Source organism: Sander vitreus, chromosome 5 (genome assembly GCF_031162955.1).
Source record: "Sander vitreus isolate 19-12246 chromosome 5, sanVit1, whole genome shotgun sequence".
In the NCBI taxonomy this organism is placed as follows: Eukaryota; Metazoa; Chordata; class Actinopteri; order Perciformes; family Percidae; genus Sander; species Sander vitreus.
In genome coordinates, this window is record NC_135859.1 from 5,261,208 (window position 1) to 5,283,523 (window position 22,316).

The 22,316-nt window shown below is 41.6% G+C and overlaps 1 protein-coding gene across 2 annotated transcripts; it reads left to right on the top strand.

Annotated features, from left to right (window-relative positions):
• Positions 1-981: 981 nt before the first annotated feature.
• On the top strand, positions 982-20,267 carry LOC144517914 (fibroblast growth factor receptor 1-A-like). Of its 2 annotated transcripts, XM_078250164.1 has the most exons (9): positions 992-1,245; positions 11,017-11,259; positions 11,501-11,590; positions 12,983-13,155; positions 13,995-14,118; positions 15,047-15,249; positions 16,434-16,578; positions 16,830-16,939; positions 18,314-20,267. In XM_078250164.1, exons 1-9 carry the CDS (start codon positions 1,176-1,178, stop codon positions 18,368-18,370), a joined length of 1,215 nt encoding a protein of 404 aa, XP_078106290.1. In that variant the 5' UTR covers positions 992-1,175; the 3' UTR covers positions 18,371-20,267. The 2 variants fall into 2 exon arrangements, 1 of the variants encoding a protein (XP_078106290.1); XR_013501981.1 differs by lacking the exons at positions 16,434-16,578; positions 18,314-20,267 and adding an exon at positions 15,549-15,690 and having other exon boundaries at positions 982-1,245; positions 16,830-16,917.
• The last annotated feature ends 2,049 nt before the right edge of the window (positions 20,268-22,316 follow it).

A 22,316-nucleotide genomic window follows, 5' to 3' on the forward strand; every position in this document is an offset into this window, starting at 1 on the left:
GTCTAATGAACAACAGTCTAGTGTTCAACTTCACTTTCAGTATTATTAGTACAAGCAATATGTTTATTACTTATACAAGTCTCCTCTATAACGTATTGATAGAAGATATTTTAACTAACATGTCACCATGAAACTACCCCAGTTTATTACTGTTATCTGAACCATTATTATCAATGAGACATTGTCTAATTAAATATGTGCAAACACAAATAATGGTGTTTCAGTATTGTTCAACTTGGGCCCTATTTTCCCATGCATTGGTGTCTATAGGTGACTAATGTGAACCAAAATCTTTAAAGTCTGTGGACCAGTATTGAGTGAGAACGCTGTAACCAGCAGCCACAGACCGGGCTGCAATGTAAAATGCACGCCATCAGTTTGCGTCCACTAAAAGTGTTGTTTTTGCCACTGACAGGTTCAGATTGTTATTCAAAGTGTCTGATAACATTATGGAAAGGATCCCTACAGATAGACCTTTTCGTTAAAGAGTAAGATCCTTTTTGTATAACATGAAACAGCTCCAAAATCACCATCACCAAACCCACCAGACTCCTGGTAATTAAACACATTGCATTGCAGCCCGGTCTGTGGCTGCTGGTTACAGCGTTCTCACTCAATACTGGACCACAGATTTCAAAAGATTTTGGTTCACTTTAGTCACTTAGACACCAATGCATGGGAAAATAGGGTCCAAGTTGATAAATACTGAAACACCATTATTTATGCAAATTAGCACATATTTAATTAGACAATGCCTCATTTTGCATAATTAAAAATAAAAGTTCAGAAAACTTGTAATACCAAAAATGATTGTCTTAATGTCAGTAATCAACTGGGGGAAGTGTCATGTTGATATCTGTTAGTTAAAATATTTTCCCGATTCACCTGTAGTGTCAACATGGGCTGCAATGGGAAATTGGCATCACGATATCAGTATTTTTCAATACTTTCCACCAGTTGGATTTCTTAGGACTTTTTATATGTGAGTTGTTTGTTGCAACTTGTGTGGGGTCATGTTGCATAATACGACCTCTGAGAAAACACATGAGTTTCACATGTTGTTTTGGCTTGACTTCTAATCAAGAACCCTGAGGCGAAAGCGAAAACATTTTATAAAATACTTCCTGTTAAGGATTTATATTTGATGTGAAACTTATATAGCAATCACTGTCAGCATGTCTGCTGTCTGGTTGAAGCTGACAACCATCCTTTGTCTCTCCTGCACAGCAGCCCTGAGTGGCCCAGGTAAGACGGCGTACATGTGGTGAGATACTGTATACTGAGCTAGTAAAGTGGTTCCTCCTACTACATGTGAAAACATGGCTTTGATTTAGTTTAGTACATCGCCAATGTTCTCTGTATATGATTTGCTCAGAATATACTGTAATTTGTAACAAAATACTTTAAGGGCTTGTATTTGTGTATTTGAAATACTTAAAATACATTATTTAATATGTCATTTTTTTCTCAAATGAGAGTTTAGACGTCTTTATTAGGCGTAAATGTATGGGAATTCTGAATTACGCCGTCGCCACGTCGCCGTCGGAAAATGTTTCTAATAACATGCACTCGCCGCCTAGTCGCCGCTGGTCTCTCGTCTGCAATCCCTATTACAGTTTTTTCCGATCGCTATGACACTTTTTTCAATACTTTTAACAACTCTCCTAAACTCTTAACACAGTTAGCACAACATCCGTCTGTGTAGGCTATACAATTAACACATTTCTTGTTGCTTTTGACACAAAATGCATACAGTTAACACCAATTTTAAATGCTTGAACTTCTTTTACACACAAGCTCCACCAAGACCAAAACGATGGATCTTTACTGACCAATTTACAAATGCTTTCACTCTGTATGTCAGAACAGATAACATCATGTTCTAAACCTAACTTATAGGCTAAAGTCAAAGTGAACAGCTGTTCATATTGTAAATTGAAACACGAATATATCTATTGAGAAACAGCTGATTGAAGTTATGCAAATAGATCAATCACAGCTGATTCCCTTCTAGGAAACACACTCAGGTGTTGAGGTTCTTTCAATCGCATGATCATATGGTAGTACAGTAAAAGAGGACCTATTTGAACAATATACTGTAGATGAACACAGAAAATAAGAAAAATGCCTTCATGAGGGAGAGGAAGAGGAGTACCAGGTCAATTCTGTCTCTGTCTCCTTTTTTTCATAGACCGTACATTCTGTAAAGCTACTCTGAGATGGGTCATTCATTTTTTCTATTGAATTTCTGCAGCAAAAGAAACAAAATGGTGGGGGCCGGGTTGGTTCAGTGGGTAGAGCAGGCGCACATATACTTGGAGGTTTATGCCTCGATGCAGAAGGTACAGGGTTCAAATCTGACTTGTGACGATTCCTGCATGTCTTCCCCCTCTCTTTCTTCCCTTTCTCAACTAGCTGTCCTGTCAAATAAAGGCGGAAAAGCCCCAAAAAATCATCTTTACAGTGAAAAACAAAATATGCATGCATTTACTAAACCCAACAAAACAAAAATGTAGAGAGGCTTCAAGAGAAACTGCAGTGCTAAACACAATCTATGATCGATACAATAGACTATCGTCTGTTGTATACGGGCAGACCTGACACATAAAATAATGCAGTTTCTGTAGTTCCATGTGATGTTAGTGTTTTGTATGACATTGTGCTATGATTGACTAAATGTTCCTGTTGGGAGAGAACATGTGTTAGTGTTTCGGATGAATTATTTGATTTTGAGACATGTTTGCATTGTTTTGGTAAACACAGTGTATTGTGTTAGTGAATTATTGTATTTTGAAAATCAGTGTTGGAATTTAGTTTACGATGTGTGATTTTGAGCATGAAATGAACTGTTTTGCCAATTGTGTGCTGTAGGTGTGTTGGTGCGTTAAGAGTTTCGGAAAGTTGTTAAAAGTATTGAAAAAATTGTCATAGCGATTGTGAAAAACTGTAAATCAATTGAAAAATACACACGGTTTGGCGGAGACGGGGAGGGTAGCCTGCTCCTTCTCCTGGTTATCCTTTGAATGACAAGTATCCACTCGCCATATAAAACGGCCTTGTCGCTTGAGTTGACTTGTGGAGTTGTTGTTGCCTACGAAATTGTAAGTCATACAGCTTTTGGCAGCTAAGATGGCTAGAACTCGTAGTAGCGAATGTTGCAAGAGGTTTGTGTGTGGCGCTGTTATAATTTTAGATTGAATTGTAGTAGGACTCAACTGAACCGGGTTGATGATACTAGAGACTCTCGATTCGTGAGTCAATTTAAAGACTCGGGTTAAAGATCCGAGTGAATCACGACTCAAACAGGTTTAGTAGCCTGAAGTGCACCTCTCGAAAAATGTAAACACGTCGCAGCGACGCACGTCGCTCGGCCGTGGCTTGGTAGCGTTGCATTTATATAAGAATGGACCAACAGATCCCGTTGCTCTGGACGGAGACCAGTGAAGGATATTAGAAGCACTTTTCCGGTGAGGGCTGAGCGTTACTGCGCAGCCTCCAACTGAGAGAAACGACATAAATGTGCCGTGAGCAACGTGTCTGAAAGTTGTAAGTCTTCTGGTAGCTGTGCCAAGAGAAATCTCAATCATTCCGAATATTGCAGAGACGGAGAGCGTAGGTATATGTAAGGAGATAACATAGGCACAGCCTAATTATTGCTAACTAAAATGCTAGTTAACATTAGTAATTACACTTAAACAGCTAATGTGAGACGAAACTGCCTGCGCGCTTCTCCTGTACTATACGGTAATTCCTCTACTATGCGACAGTAAGTCGCGTGGTTATGACACAATCGTTAGCCTATTTTTACAAAAACGTCTGCTAGGGAGCCATAACGTGAGATACAAGGTAATGGAGCCTTTTATACATTGTTGTTTGTTTAGAAATAAACAATGGACAAATAGAGTCTTTAAACGCTTCAGATGTAAAGTTATTCGCTGTCAAAGTGGCGCCAAAATGAATGGCAGTCAATGGAATGCTAACGGGAGGTGATGGCTTATTAGCATCAAAATGGCGCCATAGGAGGTTCGCGGTCCGAGGAGAAGCTTACCCCCTTGCATTTGACTCATTTCCTTCTCTATGAACAACATGAAATCAAGGAGAGGGTTAACTTTTCCTGCTCCAGATTTCCCACCGTGGTCAGAGAGCACAGGGGAGACACTTTGTTTCTCTCACTATGACTCTAGAGTTTTTTTATTTATTTATTTTTTTTTCTTTTCATTTATTGAGAACATTTGTAGTTACAAATAACACATACAAGTACACATACACACAACTACAAAATAAATACATAAGCAGCTCATATCCCAGGGAGTCTGCAAAGTCCAGCAAGGGTTATCAACAAGCAGTCCAATTCATAGCATCACTTAGAGGTAGAAGAGTTCCAATATCATGGTTATATATAATATATATAAGTGTTGAATATATCTGCACAGTCTTCAGAGCTTTACAGTTCTTTGAATATCTTAGAGTCCAAATATTCACTGACTTCATTTTCAAACACAGGAAAGAAAGGTTTAGAGCCCCTGAACTTACATTTATGGATGTGTGAAAAATTGAATTGAATTAGGCTTAACAAAAATAATTGTTTGGTTCCGGTTTCCGACCGACCCTGTCAATTTATGTGCGACCCAAATTTATTTTATGAGCTTGTGGAAGAAATGATAAGAATTAAATAAATACCCAAATAAAAAGTTTGAGGCAAACTATAATTAGATTTTTGTAGAGCACTCTTGCGATGCAAGATGCCTGTTGTCCTCCAGCAATGCTGGAAGAGGACCCGATGTCGCCGCAGCTGCACTTAACGTTGCTGTGTCCAGTTTTATGGCAGCAGCAGCAGCCGTAAACCTATGGATGTATTATAAGACCAAAACAGATGCGTGTGGCTACTTAATATGCACGTGAATGACGCCTCACTATGTTTTCAGCGTGAGGACAGCGCCTTCAAGCAGCCCTCACCGGCCAGCTACAGCGCTACTGCGCCGCCGGGGAGCGTCAACACGTTAAACAGGACAGATGAAACCACTCATGAACTATATGTTGTGTTTAATGTCGTTCAAGAGGATGGCAACGTAGCAAGCAAACACGATCAAATGAAAGGTAAACACCCTTTAGAGTGCTCTAACATTACAGCAAGTCCCTGTGGCTCAATGGAGGTGGCTAACAGCAGTGACGCTAATGACAACTTCACAACACAATTCATTTGGATACAAGCGTTGCATTATGGAAGATAGACGGGATTCTGAACACCAGAGTCGATGTGTGTGCGTTACTTCACGCAGCACATGTAACTGATTTGAAACAATACAGATTATACATTATTTACTGCTCCTGGCGCAGATGAACTAACGCTACACTCATTACCGTAAGTAGCCTACAATAAACGCTCCATGATTAAAAAGTCAATACTTATCAATAATCACCTACCTGTTCTACAGGCATAAACATGTAGAAACTGATATTTCAGTCTGATCTGTCTGCGCTGTCCACTCTTGTCCACCGCGCTGTGCAAACACAGCTCTACTCTGCAAATAGCGACTTTTTACAAACAAGCTCAAATGAAAGATGTCAGTTTGTAGTCTAACTGTTTATCTTAGTTTGCAACAAATCTTCAACTTTGGACAAACTCTTGTAAACTCAGCTGCTGTCTTAACGAACCATCCTCTCCGCTGGAGCCGTAAACCTATGGATGTATTATAAGACCAAAACAGATGCGTGTGGCTACTTAATATGCACGTGAATGACGCCTCACCATGTTTTCAATTTACTAAGCGACAACTGTACATGTAGTGCAGGTAGGCTATGTTATGAAAAATAGAGTATCCATCGCTACTGTAAAGGAACAAAAAAATATCCTACCTATCCCTTGCTGCCACTGGGAAAAAAAATAAAGATAAAAAATAAAATGAATTCCCTATCGACCCATGACCTCAACTGACAACCAACCAGAACCGTTTCCGACAATATGTGGCACAGACGAACGTGATGTTTACAGCCTGTAAATTGTCGTTAACTGCCGAAAATTAGGGAGATTTGTGGGCATTTACGAGGACGAAAATCCCACTTTTCATGCAGTGTAATATCTTCCTCTTTGTCCATTTTTCAAGGTCAACAGAGGGCTACTGGCCGAATAGAAGAATTAACAATCCGTTCCGTTTGTAAGGTTAGCCGTTGGGTTATCAGAAAGTGGTTTGCGTTAGCCACTAACTTTAGCCAGTTTTAAAAGAGCCGAAAAAGTATGGAAACACGTAGAAAAATATCTTCCTTCAAGAAGTCTAAGAGTTGTCAAGTATTAGGATAGCATTTCAAAGCCCTCAATTCGTGTTAACTGTTAAAAAAACCCGAGGTTTGCTACTTCATATTGCAGAGCGACAACAGAGTGATGTTACCGCGACGCCATCTTGCCGTCCCCCCACTATGACTCTAGAGTTATCGTGACGTCAAAATAACGTAATATCCTGCCGGCGCGCCGGATTTATGGTGCGCGAGCAGAGGTCGCGCACGGCTCTTTTTTTTTTCAGCGGTGTGCGACAAAGTGCAAACAGGAGGCCTGAACGAGTTCGCCGACAACCGGATGCCAGGACTCTCAGAGTGACTGCAAGTCTCTCTTGTAAACTTACTGGGTTAAGATGAGTTATTTTATGGTAAATGAAAGGCTTGAGCCGACGAAGTAGGTCATCGGATCAAATCGAAGCATTGACGGCAGTGCTGCTGCCAGTTCTGCGGTTGTTTACTTTTTTCTTCTTCTTCTAGTCCGTAGAAAGAGCAATGTCGGTAGCCTTTGCTCATTAGCGCCACCTCTGTTCAGGAGAAGACTGCAACTAGTGTTGCCAGTATAAATAGTCACGGCGATCCCATGACGTCACAGGTGGGCTGCGTCTAGTATATAAGAGCCTTTTACGGTTGTGCGCAAACAGCACGCCGAAGCTACGCCGTCACTCTTACGGCGTGGTGACCCTTTCGGAGTTCTGCGTCGGGGTTGAACCTGTTTCTTTGCATCACAGTACATTTCACCGCCAGAACGCTAGGGGGTGTGTGGTTTCTGGAGGGTCAATCACAAAACTCTTTGTTTACTTGTGCGTTGGTGTCATAGACTGTATCAAAGAATTTCTAACATGCACAACCAGCGCAACGTCATAGAATGTCTCTGAACAGAGTCACGCCCACTTTTAGGGGAAAACAATCCCGCGTTCCCCATAGAGGACAACAGCGTAACGACAGAGGAAATGTAAATCGCTCCAAACTTTTACTTTAAACAAACCATTTGAATTAATAACTACGCCGAAAGGTTGCTGAGTAGTTTGTTGCACCAACAATACATCCAAAAACCCCAGTCTTCGATTTGTCCTCTTGCCATGTCCTAAAATAGATCCTGATAGATGGGCTTCGGCTCCAGGCTATAGACCAGACCAGCATCACCGAGGCTCCCTATGAGAGGGAAGAATCGCGCAATCGTCACATCAGGAGAGAAACAGCTGTTGTGTAGCGGGTTAATGGAGACTTTTACACTGATATATGAGGCTCATAAGAAACGTAAATATTGTCAGTCAGTGTGGTAAATGATGCTAGTGACAGTTACTACTGATGGATAGCTAATGTTAGCTTTAGTGGGAAGCTGCTAACAGTTTAGTAGCATCAGACTGTCGTCTCCAACTAAATCTCAGCTTATAGATCGAGCAGTTGGTTATTAATAACAGGTTAATTAATTACAGACGACACTCAGCCTAACAATAGTGATTTAATCAGATATGATTGCATTTATATGCATTTCTACATTTAGCAGTATGCGGCCACCGTGTTGGGTCATTGATCTACTGATACAGGGGAAGACTGAGGGGGCATGATGGCAATCAACCTTAGTTTATTAAGGTATCGTGAATGCTCAGGTTCAGGCAAGGTTATACAATAAACATTAGACGTGTATAAAACAAACCATCTGTTTAACAAGAAAAAAATCCACACACATTTGTCAAAATGATGATCCAAACACACGTCAAATTGCATTGACTTCTATGGGACCGTCTGTTTTCTATCCCCCAAAAGTGGGCGCGGCCTTGAGTTTTACCGAAGTACCCGTATGTGCCGGTTGCGCGTATAAAGGAACAAGTTCCACTCTCTTGTTACTTCTGGCTTCTGAACTGGTTGCAGTTCCAGTCTGGTTCCATATAGGGGCCGCTCACAGGCCAGTGCAGAATGAATGGGACTCTATGGAGCTATACCCCTAAAAATCCACTCTTCTCAGGATAATGTTGCATTCGAAAGGGGAGGCTAAGAAAATACACACTGCTGGGTGTTAGATTTTTTTAAAGTGGCTTTTTTGTTCTAAAAAGCCTTTTAAAATGTCAATGACGTCATACACATATACGCCAGAGATACTCCTTTACGGAAAACTGAGTCCCTTCCTTTTTTTCTCTTGAGGCATCGACAACACCAAAGAATTTCTAAGAAGAAGAAAGAAGTTCCACTCTTTCGTTACTTCTGAACTGGTTGCAGTTCCACCAGAGTTCCATATAGGGGGCGCTCACAGGCCAGTGCAGAATGAATGGGACTCTATGGAGCTATACCCCTCAAAATCCACTTTTCTCAGGATATTATTTTTTATCTAGTAATTTGAATGTTGCATTCGAAAGGGGAGGCTAAGAAAATACACACTGCTGGGTGTTAGATTTTTGTCAATGACGATGTCAGTGACGTCATACACATATACGGCCAGAGATACTGCTTTACGGCAAGCTCTGAGTCGCTTCCTTTGTTCTCTCGAAGCATCAACAACACAGCTGACAGGTTAGGCTCTCCCTGTTAATACACGTGCTAGAAAGAGGTTTGTTTTAAAGACCACGCCGAAATATTCACTCTGACATTCTGGTTCTGCTTTGGATGCCGTAAAGCGGGATCTCCGATCGTAATCAGTTCTTCACTGACCAATCAGCATTCATTAGCAGAATGCTAGCGTGTTATTAGCAACAACGACTCAACCTGTAAGAAATTGAAATGACACAAGTACTCGTTCATTCAACTTTTGACCTATAATCCACGTTGAACTTGCAAAAACTACAATCAAATCTGAGATTTCTCAACGACAATCAGGCGAAAGAGACAAATTTAGAGTCCCGTTCATTTAGCACTGGAACGCGATCACCCCCAGTGGAACTCTGGTGGAACTGCAACCAAATTCGGTACAATGGGGCTGAATAGGGAGTGGAAAGGCTTTCCGTAGACGGGCTTTGACTGTATATTGGTTGGTGTACATGCCTTGAGCCGGCATGTGTGTGTATGGGGAGAGTGGGTGATAGAGCGAGGGAGAAAGTGAGAGAGTGACGGCAATTGTCTTCGGAGCGAGTTGTGACTCTAGTGGCATAGTGAGAGAAACAATGTGTCTCCCCTGTGCTTTCTGACCACGGTGGGAAATCTGTAGCAGGAAAAGTTACGTTTTAATCCACCTCTGCAACCCCGGCGTCTCCTCCGTAGTTCCTTCGGGATTTCAGGCTTGGCCCCCGGCAGCAGCACAGGTCGACACAGCGCTATCAACTGATCGCGTGTGTCAGCTTTTTTTGCCAGCTTTCCTTCCACCAGAACAGAACTATGTATACTAAAGCTGAAACTAATATTCAATTAGAATACATCTGCACCTATTTTAATAATCGGTTAATCATTTGAGTCATTTTTTGAAGCGTAAACTTGTAAGCGTAAGCATTATTTGTTTCTCAAATTGGAGGAATTGCTGCTTTCCCCTGCTGCCACTCCAATCTCTTGAACGAAGGCTTTCTGATGAAGTTTGATGCTCTTTTATTAGTTGGTCTATTAGTCCAGTCAACAAAGAATTAATCGGCACCTATTTTGATAATCGATTGATAGATCGATCAGTTGACTTTTTTTTTAAGCGCAAACTTTAAACATTAATTGTTTCTCTTCTTTGCTGCTTGGCCCTGCTTGTCTTTTATCATTGTAAACTAAATATCTTTGAGTGTTGTTTGGACATTTGAAGACGACACCTTAACCTCTGGGAAATTGTGCGTCATTTTTCACTATTTTCTGACATTTTATAGATTAATTAATAGAATTCATTTGGAAAAATATTCAGCCGATTAATCCGTATTGTAAATTATATTTAATTGCAGTCCTAATGTCCACAAAATCGGATGCCATTTGCTTTTAATTGAAACGAAAAGTGTACCTTGTGTGCCTTTTTGGCATAGATGTGTGATCCCAGAGCAAGAATGTCAAGCAAGTTGGCCATTGACGATCTTTACCTTTTTTGTAACTAGACAACCAACACTATTGTGATGGACAACGTGTCAGCATAATTGGGTTACCCCCTCCCCCTTGCGGACTATGTAGTCATTTAGAACAGGGGGGGCTCAGGTGTCTAACTGCGTGACGCCTCCCCTCTCTTCAATCTTCTAATTGAATTTCACCTTCCTTTCCCAAGTAGGTCCTTGCCTGCCTGGCGTAGTCACACTGTATTTTCAAATCTCCAGTTAGCTATTAGCACTGACTTAATGTAGGGCCCTATGAAATCTGTGTTATAGCTTTTTTTAAATTTTAAAATTAAAATTTTGCGATTCCGACCCTGATTCTGTGATCACAGAGACTATTGGGCTCTGCATAAATGTTGCCATCGGTCTGTGATCGGCCCCAGCCGGGCCATATTGAGGAAAAAAAAAAGAACACTTGCCATCTGGCTTTTCTGAGGGAAACCCAGGCTGTCTCTTGGACCCGGCTTTATGATTGAAGTACTTTTTGATGTGTCTACAGTACAGATACAGCCCTGTTTTTTTTGCGTGAGAGGCTCTCTGGACATTTTAGACACTCTGTACCCCCTCAGTTATTATTTAGTTTAGTCAGAGATATTGTGCATTTCATTTTAGTACAGCAATCCTGGTGACTCTCCAGTTGTGAATGACTTACAGTATGTATCATATAGATAGTTTGTGCCAAAGAAATTAGCTTTTGTATGTGCTCATGGAGCCATTTTTGTGTTTATGGTATAAAACCATGTCCGTCTATTCTTTTTGGTAGTCTCTGTGGAAACGCAAGCAGAGCTGTTCACGCTCTATCTTGGGGAGCGTCTGGAATTGAGTTGCTCTGCCAAAGACTCCCTCCATGCTGTCAACTGGACCAAAGACCATGTGGCAGTGGTGGATGGAGAACACGCACGCATCCGCAATGGCCAGCTGGAGATTGAGACTGTGGAGCTGACGGACTCTGGCCTGTACGCATGCACCACCTTCGGCAACCACAGCGTCTACTTCAACGTCACAGGTAAAGTCGTAGACACGGCGCAGATGAATCGGAGCAGCCTTTGTAATTTGGTATTCGACTTTGTGTCACAGAATAGTCACGTTCTTGTACTCTAGTGTAAAAGTAAATCATTCGGATAATGGGCATGAAATGCAATCAAAATGTTGCCATCACAAATGAAAAGTGAGCAGTTAAGGGCATGGACATGACAAAGCACTGTGTGGATCAGATTAAATGGAATTGTAACTTTGTGTTTCTCTAGTGGATACCCTGGCCTCATCTGAGGCTGACGATGAAGATGAAGAGTCTTTGTCAGAGGAAAACAAGCCGTCGGGCAGTCAAAAACTGCTGCGTAAGTGTGCTGATCTCTTCAAGTTACTAATGCTACTGCAACAAATGCTCATTACTCGCTCGCCCAGAGACACAGGGTTATGAGTAATTGTCATGAATAGACAGTGATTTGAAGGCTTTATGATTCAATTATGGGTCTGCCATGTGTGTGTGGGTCACACTTGAGTGAATGATTTCACTCTGAATCAGAGCGTTTTCACTACCTCGGTGACAGCTTTCACTTGTGGAATGTCCCCTGCGGTGACTAACCGTGGTTAACCTTAGATGTCTTCCAATTTGTCTATAGAGTAATTAAAACTCTCAGGCTTAGTCATCTGGCTCCTACTGCCCACTCTGCCCACAAAGAATCCAGCGGCAGCCAAGCACGGCAAGCATGCCAGCCTTGAGTTTGTACTCTGACTTCCAGAGCATTATCTTCCCCTGAAATGCACACAACAATACATTACTAACGGAGGCAAAGTAGACAAAACCACAGCATCTAAAAAAAGTGATTTTTCATTTTATTAAAAGAAACTTAACATCCTTACTCATTCAGTACTGCCAAGCCCTGTGACTGTAATTTAGAAATCTTATTTTTAAGTCAACATGCATTATGTCATCCATCCATCCATTCATCCATGTCCTGCTGCTTAACCAAGGCCAAGTCACGGTGACAGCAGGCTAAGCAAGGTAGTCCAGACATCACTCATTGCTCCTTACCCTATCTCTCAGGGTGAGCCCAGCCCACCTATGAAGGAACCCCATTTCAGCCACTTATATCTGCCATCTCATTCTTCTCTATCGGTCACTAAAAAACTCCTCACAGCGGCGCTCAGCTAGTACTACTCCACCTCCTGCACTAGCTGTAGCTCCTACCCTGCCAAAGAGGTGTGACATTCCAAGTCCCTAGAACGAGTCTGTGATGCCAGGGCTCAGCACACCTAGGTCCCTGCTTTTGGCTGCCACCCAGCTGACAATTCACTGACCCCAATGTCTATCCCTTCGGGTAGTGGGCCCACAGGAATTTAGCTCCATGTAGTTCTTTTGAGCTGTGCCAGGACCGGGCACCAGACCTCCACTCCCAGGTCTGGCTCCAGGAGAGGGCCCCGGTTTTCCTCTTCAGGGCAAAGTGCTGCAGATCCTTCTTGGCCGATTCATGTGGGGTCTGTGACTTGCTCTTTGTCTGGCACCTCCCCTGAGACCAATTTGCCTTGGGAGACCCTACCATGAACTATTGCCCTCGACAGCATATCTCCCAGGGTCACGCATACCCCTCCACCAAGATAAGGTGGTGATTCTCAGAGGGGTACTTATGTAAAGTCCTCTGTAAAAAAAAAAAGGAGCTTGAGCTTTAGTTTTGTGTCTTTCAGTTTTAGAAAACTTACTCAACTGCTTTTCTTGTCTTATTCTTTAGCAATGGCCCCACAATGGGCTCATCCAGAGAAAATGGAGAAAAAGCTTCATGCTGTCCCGGCCAGCAAGACGGTGAAGTTTCGATGCCAGGCCAGCGGCAACCCACCTCCCACTCTGAAATGGTACAAGAATGGCAAGGAGTTCAAGAGAGAGCATCGCATTGGAGGCTTCAAGGTTAGTAAATTTAAAAAAATATTTTGGAAATGGTTCCCCTCAGCTTCTTCTTCGTGACACTACACCCTCCTCAACTTTTCTTATTGAATCACTCCAAGCTCATTTGCTTTTTAGAGATGAACATCATTTATCTGTTTGTGAGATTTGGTCTGACTTTAATGCCACTAATGCCAAATCTATAGTTTCCTGCTGGGCAGTAACTGGAAGCCAGTCGTTGTACTTTTTTAAATTTTTATTTATTTGTGCATATAAAAATAAAACCAAAGTAGATATATACAATAACATAATAAAATGCACCCACATAACATTAAAATTAAAGACAGCTGTACACATTTGCAAATGAACATAACTATGTAAAATATTTAAAGGAAAGAAAATAAATTCCAGACACGTGACTACAGGGAAACCAGAAAGAAGAAAAAATTACAGTAACATACAGTATGTTTATTGTTTAGTTTATACATTGTATCATAACTACATTTACATAGTGCTGTGCTCCATCAACAGAAGTTGTTTAAACATTTATTTTTTTTAAATCGAAAATTAGGAGTGACTGTGAAAGAGAAGCAGAAAAACTTCCATAAAGCTGGACCTCTGTACCTGGTTGGAAATTGGCCACGGTTAGTTCTGTAGAACTGACTATATAGTTGATTTTGTGTTAGTAAAGAACTAACAAATGATGAATCTGTGCACACAGCTATGGTTTCACCTGCTCTGTCTCATACCTTAAACTGTATGTCTGGAGTTTTATCTGGGTTGTATGGTTTTTGTTTTTGGTGATCAATTGCTGTTCTATACGCCCGCCACTGTAACCTTGGCTTTCCCCCCCAAACCTTTAGGTCCGTGACCATGTGTGGACCATCATCATGGAATTTGTAGTACCCTCTGACAAGGGAAACTATACCTGTGTGGTAGAAAATCAGTACGGCAGCATCAATCACACCTACCAGCTCGACGTAGTCGGTAAGTGTTGACTGTAGTCACGTTGTCTGTGTGTTAAACCATGATTTCTTTTTGATCATGGTTTATCACCTGTTGACTATGCATGAGGCTCTAGTCTTTTTTTTTCCACAAATGTCTCATACCAGATCAACCAATCAAATGCAATCGTTGTCACGAAAGCACAGGGGCACCGTCTCGGAGCCTTCATTAAGAGGGAACTGGGTCTTTTTGTCAGCCATTTGATAAATAAAGCCTGCTTACTTTGTCTTGAGTGATGGATCCATGTCGAGTAGAGAAGTGATTACTCCTCTAGGACCTGCCCTGTGGCTCGCTCTCACACCACTGGTTCTATAAATCACGGTCCCACTTCCTCCGTCGCTGTTGTTCCCTGGGCTCCGCCTGACCTCAGTAGAGGTCCAGACCCTGATGAGCAGTGATATCGCTTCAGTGAGGGGAGAGTTTGGTCACAAGTGTTTGCTAAGTACCCAAGAATGTCTTGCAGAAAAGCCTGGACATTTGACATTCTGCCAGATTCTTTGCTTGTAGGTTTACTTTGGAGCGTTATCAGTCATTAAAATGGAGCCGCAAGAACATTTCATTTTCACAGAAACGGCTCCAGATCAGATACTTAACTTGCTGTTGTGGCCAACTCTTACACAAGCAGCACATAACTGGGGAAATGGCCGCTTTAATTCTCCATACGAGAAATGATAGTCTGTAATTTACACAGTATCAGATACAATTTTACAGTGGACCTTGTTTACCATCTGCCCCCGGCCATTTCAAATAACAAAGCCTTGACGCAACGGTGGTTTTACTTGGCTTAGGTTCAGTCAGCTGTGTGTACTTTTGAATTATTACAAGTTTGTCTCTTTTTATTACGTTGTTGCCTTACTGCTTGCCTAACGTCTTCTAAACTAACATTTGTGTATGTTTGGTTGTGTTGCAGAGCGCTCTCCCCACAGGCCAATCCTGCAGGCTGGCCTGCCAGTAAATCGCACCGCAGTGGTGGGCAGCGACGTGGAGTTTGAGTGCAAGGTGTTCAAAGATGTGCGAGACAACCCTCAGCCTCATATCCAGTGGCTGAAGCACATTGAGCTCAACGGGAGCCGAGTTGGTCCAGATGGTTTACCGTATGTCCGTGTCCTCAAAGTAGGAGCTTTCTCATATCAATCCTGCAGCAACAAGCCAGTTGAAATTATTTGTAATGCTAAACAGAAAATGAGACAATTTGAATTAGATATGGGCCTCTATTGCTATGTCAGTTCTTTTCTTAGATGCCCAGTACTTTCTGTCTGGGTCCAAAGTGGATCCTATGCAATGAATGAATTGTATCTTGCTTTTGTAACGCTGAACATCACCAAAACAATTCGACACTGCAATTACTTTAATTGGATTTTGTGTCTTGATACTTTTGTTCTGTGCTGCACATGACGTGTTTTTATTTCCAGCATTCTGGGGTCAATAGCTCGGACGCTCAGGCGCTGACCCTCTACAAGGAGGACAGAGGAGAGTATATATGAAAAGTGTCCAATTATATAGGAGAGGCCAATCAGTCGGCCTGGCTGACTGTCACCAGATATGAGCCCACAGGTAACCACCACGCAGCAGTACAAGGGCGACACAGCGGAGGCGCTTCTAGGACCACCTGGGAAAACTAGGGCCGTAAAACTTGAGACAACCTTAGCTGTTTCTCTCCTCCCTCCCTCCCTCTGTTTCTCCTTCCCTCTCTCCATTCTCAGTGCTCCTGACTGTAAATGACGCTATGGAAAATTCCCAGCAGAACAGTTGAAAGTGTTCTCACTTCTGCCCCATGCTTGTGGTGTGTCCTCCTAATAAGGGCCTCTCTTGCCATCTTCTTCTATTACTCTCGCTCCCTTGCGCTTCAAAGTCCTCCGTGCACGGCTCACGGGCTCTCTCTCTCTCCCCTTTTTGTTTTTTCCCAGCTGTCCTCTGCTTACCTATGTTTCGCAGACCTCCTGTTGTTTGTCTAATACTCACTTAGTTTGCAGAAGTGTGAGATTGAGTGTGCCCTGTTCTGCTGTGGAGTTTTCCATGTTGCCCATCTCTTGCATGTAGAGATGAGACTGAGGTATTTGATGTGGTGATGGGGTGGCCCAATGTGGGGTTCAGCAGCGCAGAGTCAACCTAACCAGCTCCTCCACTAACAGATGCTGGAGTCCTCTGCAGGGGGTCTTGGTGGTACTTTTCTGGCAGATGGTGTTGGATCGAGGAGAACACTCCTCCATCCCCTTTCTCTTTCAGAATCCTTTACTCATGGTTCCCTTTCCCCTCTTGGGCCTCTTGTTGGGTCTGCTTCCTCTGTTATTTTCTAGACCGCTGGCCTTAGCACCACGGACAAGGAAATGGAAATCCTCCAACTGAGAAATGTGTCTTTTGATGACGCTGGGGAGTACACCTGCTTGGCTGGCAATTCTATCGGGTTCTCTCATCAATCTGCATGGTTGACCATTTCTGAAGGTATCAGTGGTTCTGTCTTTCTCCTATTTTTCCATTGTTTCCCTTTTCCAACTCCAGCCTGGCTGTCCACCTTCACATTTGCCAGAAAGAAAGTCTTGTCCGACTCTAGTGTCTGATACATACTAAACGTACATTGATTTATCTAATAGAAATTGTATTCATGCTTTATTTGCTTGATTGCAAATGAGACTGTTTTTGTCAAAATATATAAACCTAAAAGAAAACCTAAACACACTGTCCATTAATTACAGATTCAGCATGTGACCCATCAGACAATAATCTGGTCCTGGTGATTGTTGTGATCTGTGCTGTGCTGCTGCTTAGCATCATCATGTGCGTCCTCATATGGATCATCATTAAGGTACCTGTGTGTGTGTGTGTGTGTGTGTGTGTCTCTGTGTGTGTGTGTGTGTGTGTGTGAGGGTTGCACGATATTGACAAAATGTGATATTGTGATATTGATTAGGAATATTGCGATATCGATATTCATTTCGATATTTTTAAACATATGTAAAATTATAAAAGTTACTGGAAAACGCATCAAAATAGATTCATAACAAATTAAACAAGTTTTCTTAACAACACAAGGTGTTTAACTGACTGTCATACTGGACTGGTACAACATGAATAAATAAATTAGGACCACGTCTACAGAACAGGACATGTTTTACTGGTTGGACAGTATAAAATAAATAAATAAAGAGAAGAGGACACAACTTTTCTTTCTCTTCTCTGATTCGTTCCGTTTTGTTGTCTCTATCTATTTCTTCACTTACACTGTCACTCTGTTGGAGTATGCACACACTTCACGTGGTACGCTCCATAGGGTTTGTCACGTAGTGGCCCCGTGCGCTGACGTGCACTAACATGTGCAAGTGGCACGGTAACTGGCCAATGAAACATGATCATTATAGCGTTTCAAGCGGGCTGTAAATCAAACACAACTAAGCCACACAGCCAACGGACGGGACGCAGCGCTCCACAAAATATACAAAATATTGCATACTTATTGCGACACTTTTATATATTGCGATAACGATATTGAGTCGATATATCTTGCAACCCTAGTGTGTGTGTGTGTGTGTGTGTGTGTGTGTGTGTATTTGATTGTACTTGGCTATGACTCACAAACTCTGATGGAATCTTGGAGGTTTTCCTGTTATTCTCAACAGTACTCAAGTGATAAACACAGTCATATCATTTGTGGAATGTATTCTTTCACTTTAAAAGCTGAGGTTTATTGTCAGAGTCACTTTTACACAATATAATGGTGCAAAGCTGCATGCGACCAAGGTATTTCTTAGCAGAATGTTGAATCTAAATTCTGTTATTCGGTGTGTGTGTGTGTGTGTGTGTGTGTGTGTGTGTGTGTGTGTGTGTGTGTGTGTGTACAAATGTTTACTAATATTATCATTTGGTCTTCAGTGTGTGGTGCTGTTGAATTGTATTAAATGAAATGCTTCTTGGTATTATACAATACAGTTCAACAGTACATAAATGTGTGTACCACATATAAACAGTATATATAAGTTGATATAAAGTATAATATATAATGATATAAATGAAAAAAAGGAGACTGTGTAACTTTAAAATGTCACTTTTCATGAGGAACAATCTAAACAAAAAAAGCCTCAATAAAGAGAAGTTGCAAGAAATATACTGAATAATAATCCTACTACTTATTGTGTAATAGCCCTACATCTAACATGTTGAAAACAATATCTGTTGTTACCAGAGGAACGTCCCCACCAATGATGTTTATGAGGACATGTGTGGAACAATCAGATGCTAAAGATGTCAGCCTACAAGCAAGCAACCTGAAACTCCACAATCTCTCTGCACCACTAAGGCGCAAGTTATGCATGTGAAGCAGTATTGCAACTCAGCATCTTCTCTCTCATCTCTTCAGGCCCTATGTGTGTCTGGCTGAATGACAGTTAAGACAATAAAGTCTATGAATTGCTAAAAGGTACATGGGAACAGCTGCCCTGCCAATGAACAGTTTGGCACAACTGGCACAAAAAATACATAACACAACCCTGAAAGTATAGAGAAGTACAAATGTCTTGTCTTTCAGTGGCAAGAAATTAGAACTGGATTGTACTGACATGAGGCCCTGACATGTATTTTTAAATTGCCAGGAGCAGGACACATTATAATAGGCTGCCTTTATCCCTGTCTTAGCCAACTGCATAGTCAACTAATAAAATGTGTGTGTCATGATTATGAAAATTATCGTGCCATTTAGTGCTGTCAAACTTAACGTGTTTAATAATTTGTGTTAGGTTAATTTGAGACATTAAATGTGTTAATAATGAATTGCAGGTTGACCACAATTTCACTTTGTTGTATATGAGAGGTTGTAGTGAGCTCACTTTTGCTGCTAGGATGAAGACTATGGTATTGAATTAAATGGGAAAACATCAGGCATGCATTGGTACCACTCTAAACATGCTAAATAACTCACCAAATTTAACCAAAAGTTTAACCAAAAACTGGTCTGTCTTCCATCAGAGTGCAGTTTTTCCTTCCAAGGACACAGCATGACCAATCGCAAACATCTACCAGAGCCGCATATTTTACATAAGAAGAGCAAACAATTATTCTACATAAATATGAAGAACACAGACACGGTTTTGCAGGCAAAACGCAATACAGTCACTGCTTCCTAAAACATGAAGGAAAGCTGGCAAAAAAATAGCCGACTCTGTAGATGTATAATAATCACTACGCTTATGAATATCACTTCTCCAACAGTCAGGCACAAGATCTGACCATAATTACGTTTGTCCTTTTCATAAACTGCTGTTGCTTTAGCCTATTATTTCAGTTGCAACCCTGGCAGCAAGCGATTGTGAGAGAAAATAAAAAAATATAAAAATATAATTCAACATTGGCAACACACGGCTAAACAAGCCGACAAATAGCCTATAGGTCTACAATTCCATCCACTGAAAATCTATCTATCTCTCTCTCTCTCTCTCTCTCTCTAGCTCTCTCTCTCTCTCTCTAGCTCTCTCTCTCTCTCTCTCTCTCTCTCTCTCTCTCTAGCTCTCTCTCTCTCTCTCTAGCTCTCTCTCTCTCTCTCTCTCTCTCTAGCTCTCTCTCTCGCTCTCTCTCTCTCTCTCTCTCTCTCTCTCTCTCTCTCTCTCTCTCTCTCTCTCTCTCTCTCTCGCTCTCTCTCTCTCTCTCTCTCTCTCTCTCTCTCTCTCTCTCTCTCTCTCTCTCTCTCTCTCTCTCTCTCTCGCTCTCTCTCTCTCTCTCTCTCTCTCTCTCTCTCTCTCTAGCTCTCTCTCTCTCCGCCCACCAAGCTCCACCGGATCTTGTTTGTGAAAGAGACACAGAGAAACTTTCCTACTTCCCCAACATTAAATTTGCTTACATTATATTTGAATAGTTATAAGTTATAGTATATAGTAACTAACACTCTGAGTGTAGTTTTGGTATATGCCTACAGAATATCTAATCCCCATGTTCAGGTACAGCAAGTAGCCTACTTTATCTCTGAAAGTGTTGTCAGTAATACTCTACTGTTTTATAATTACAAGTTTGTATAATTTGGGGTTTCTGTAGCCAGTGGCATTTCATTATTTGTATTTTATTTTCAATGCAGATGTAATGACATTGTACATTTTTTGTTTTTTATTTGAAGGCTGAGGCTTCATTAATAAACACAACCCCAATTAGCATCATTGGTTTTGAGATGTTACTTGCTTTGAATGCCTTGTCTGATAGGCTACAGTATCGTGGCATAGTATCAGGACATCCTGGCTAGTGTCTGTCGCGCATGGCTAGGGGCAAATGGCCGGATGATGGGCCTATTTGGCAGAAAGTCCAGGGCTGTTTTATAACCCCAGTCCGTCCCTGCACAAGAGCATACCGTTTCTTGTCAGACAACAGTAATAGTAGGTGGCAACACCCAACCGTGTTTGGCGTTGGGGGGGAAGCTGTAGCTCAGCTTAAAAAGAGAATCACAAATACATGAGGAAGACATTTGAGGTATTACTCCAGTTTTCAATAAACAATGACAGGTATTGGGAAGCATATGTTTTTTCCTTTCTTTTGAACAGTTTGCTTATCAACCTTTGAGCACACCAGAATGTCAGTAGTTTTTCATTTTCTTTTTAATGTTTATTTTTTATTCAAGAAGAGACAAATGCACATTAATTAACATGAGCACTTGTCTGGTGTCTGTCTGGGACAGGGTCTGGTGGACCCACCACATTATTAGGCTTTTAAATCAATACAGCCATAACAATTTATGTAAAAATACTTAACAGATGTTTACTTTAGCTCAATTACTAATGATGTATACATCATGTATGGTTCATATTTGCCATTTACCCCTGTGAGATCACATTTATGATCATATGATCTTTTTTGTGAGAAAACAAGGAAATTCAATTATATGAGCTATATATATATATGAGCTTGGCCAAGGTTTGAGTTTAGCAAACATTGAAAACGGCTCCCACAGACCCGAACAACACACAAGGGTTAAAAAGCATTCCTCTCTATACAGACTTCCCAATTGTAAACTGTGAACAAGCGATCAAGTCATTGATTTACCATTTGGCATTTTTAGTTTGATGCAGTTACTGACCAAATGTGACCAAATATTTTACCACCAACACAAACCCTTCTTTAAAGAACTCTACCTTGTCCATATGGCACATTAGTCCAAGACAGTGTGCTTTAAGATTTTCTTTTGACAACTACTCCATTATGCTGACAGCATCTGGTTGGTAACAGTCGCCTTTGTCCTGTTTAGCAAACAAATCCTGCCGTGTCTGGCTTTGGTGACAGATGGCTCCCTCTGAGAGCCGTTGACGAGTGCTCCCTAACAGAAGATGTCATTTTTAACACATCCGTGAGTCTGATTTTAAACACAGCATATGTGTATTTTTACACAACAAATGTTGCTGATATACTTTATTGTGCTTTAGAAAGTACTGCAGATGGGTTTTTTTTTCTGAGGAAGACACATTAGTTAAACTGACACATTCTTTTTTGACCACCAGTAAAATAAATGAAATGCTTTTTATTTAAATGGTGAATTGTATAAAAACACAGAGGATGTGTCACATACGGAATGTTAGGATAATGGGGTTTGAGCTTGGGGATAAATGCTGCCAAACCAAGTGACACTTTTTAACTGACATCAACAAAGGGACGTTCAGTAACAAGGACATATGCAGTTCCTGATGGCAGCACTTTACATGCCACTCATAGGCTGAATCTCAGCACCCTTATTTGATAGCTCCTCGACTCCTCGGTCGTCGGCTGAACCGGAAGTTTTTCTGTCCCTCCTCGGTGAAGGCCGTCTCAAAGCTCTTATTTCTGCCCCGAGGACCGAGGACCGAGCATCGAGGGGTGATCATCGAGGAGCTATAGCCAAGGATACCCGAGAGCAGCCTTCCTGGAAGCCGTGCAGCTGAAGGAGTTGCTAACTCCGTCCAAACAGCAGACTTCATGTGACTTCATGTGACACTTCAGAGGAAAGGACGTCTCATCTCTCTAAAACACATTTGCCCGTTGCCTTTCTCCTCCGATGATTTCCGCTGATGCAATTTAAGTGCTACGGGATGTACCCATACTGTACCTACCATAGACGTAATTTACAGGGGGGTGGGGTTACAACCCCACTAATAATCAAAACTGGCTAGTGCAACCCACCCCAAAAAGCTATTATAATTTCCCTTTCATAAATAAAGACATTTGCACCATAAACCATTTAA

Coding starts and splice junctions, on each gene's coding strand:
- LOC144517914 (XM_078250164.1), top strand. CDS start 1,176: ATGTCTGCTGTCTGGTTGAAGCTGACAACCATCCTTTGTCTCTCCTGC. Junction 11,260..11,500: donor CGTCTACTTCAACGTCACAG/GTAAAGTCGTAG, acceptor GTGTTTCTCTAG/TGGATACCCTGGCCTCATCT. Junction 11,591..12,982: donor GGGCAGTCAAAAACTGCTGC/GTAAGTGTGCTG, acceptor CTTATTCTTTAG/CAATGGCCCCACAATGGGCT.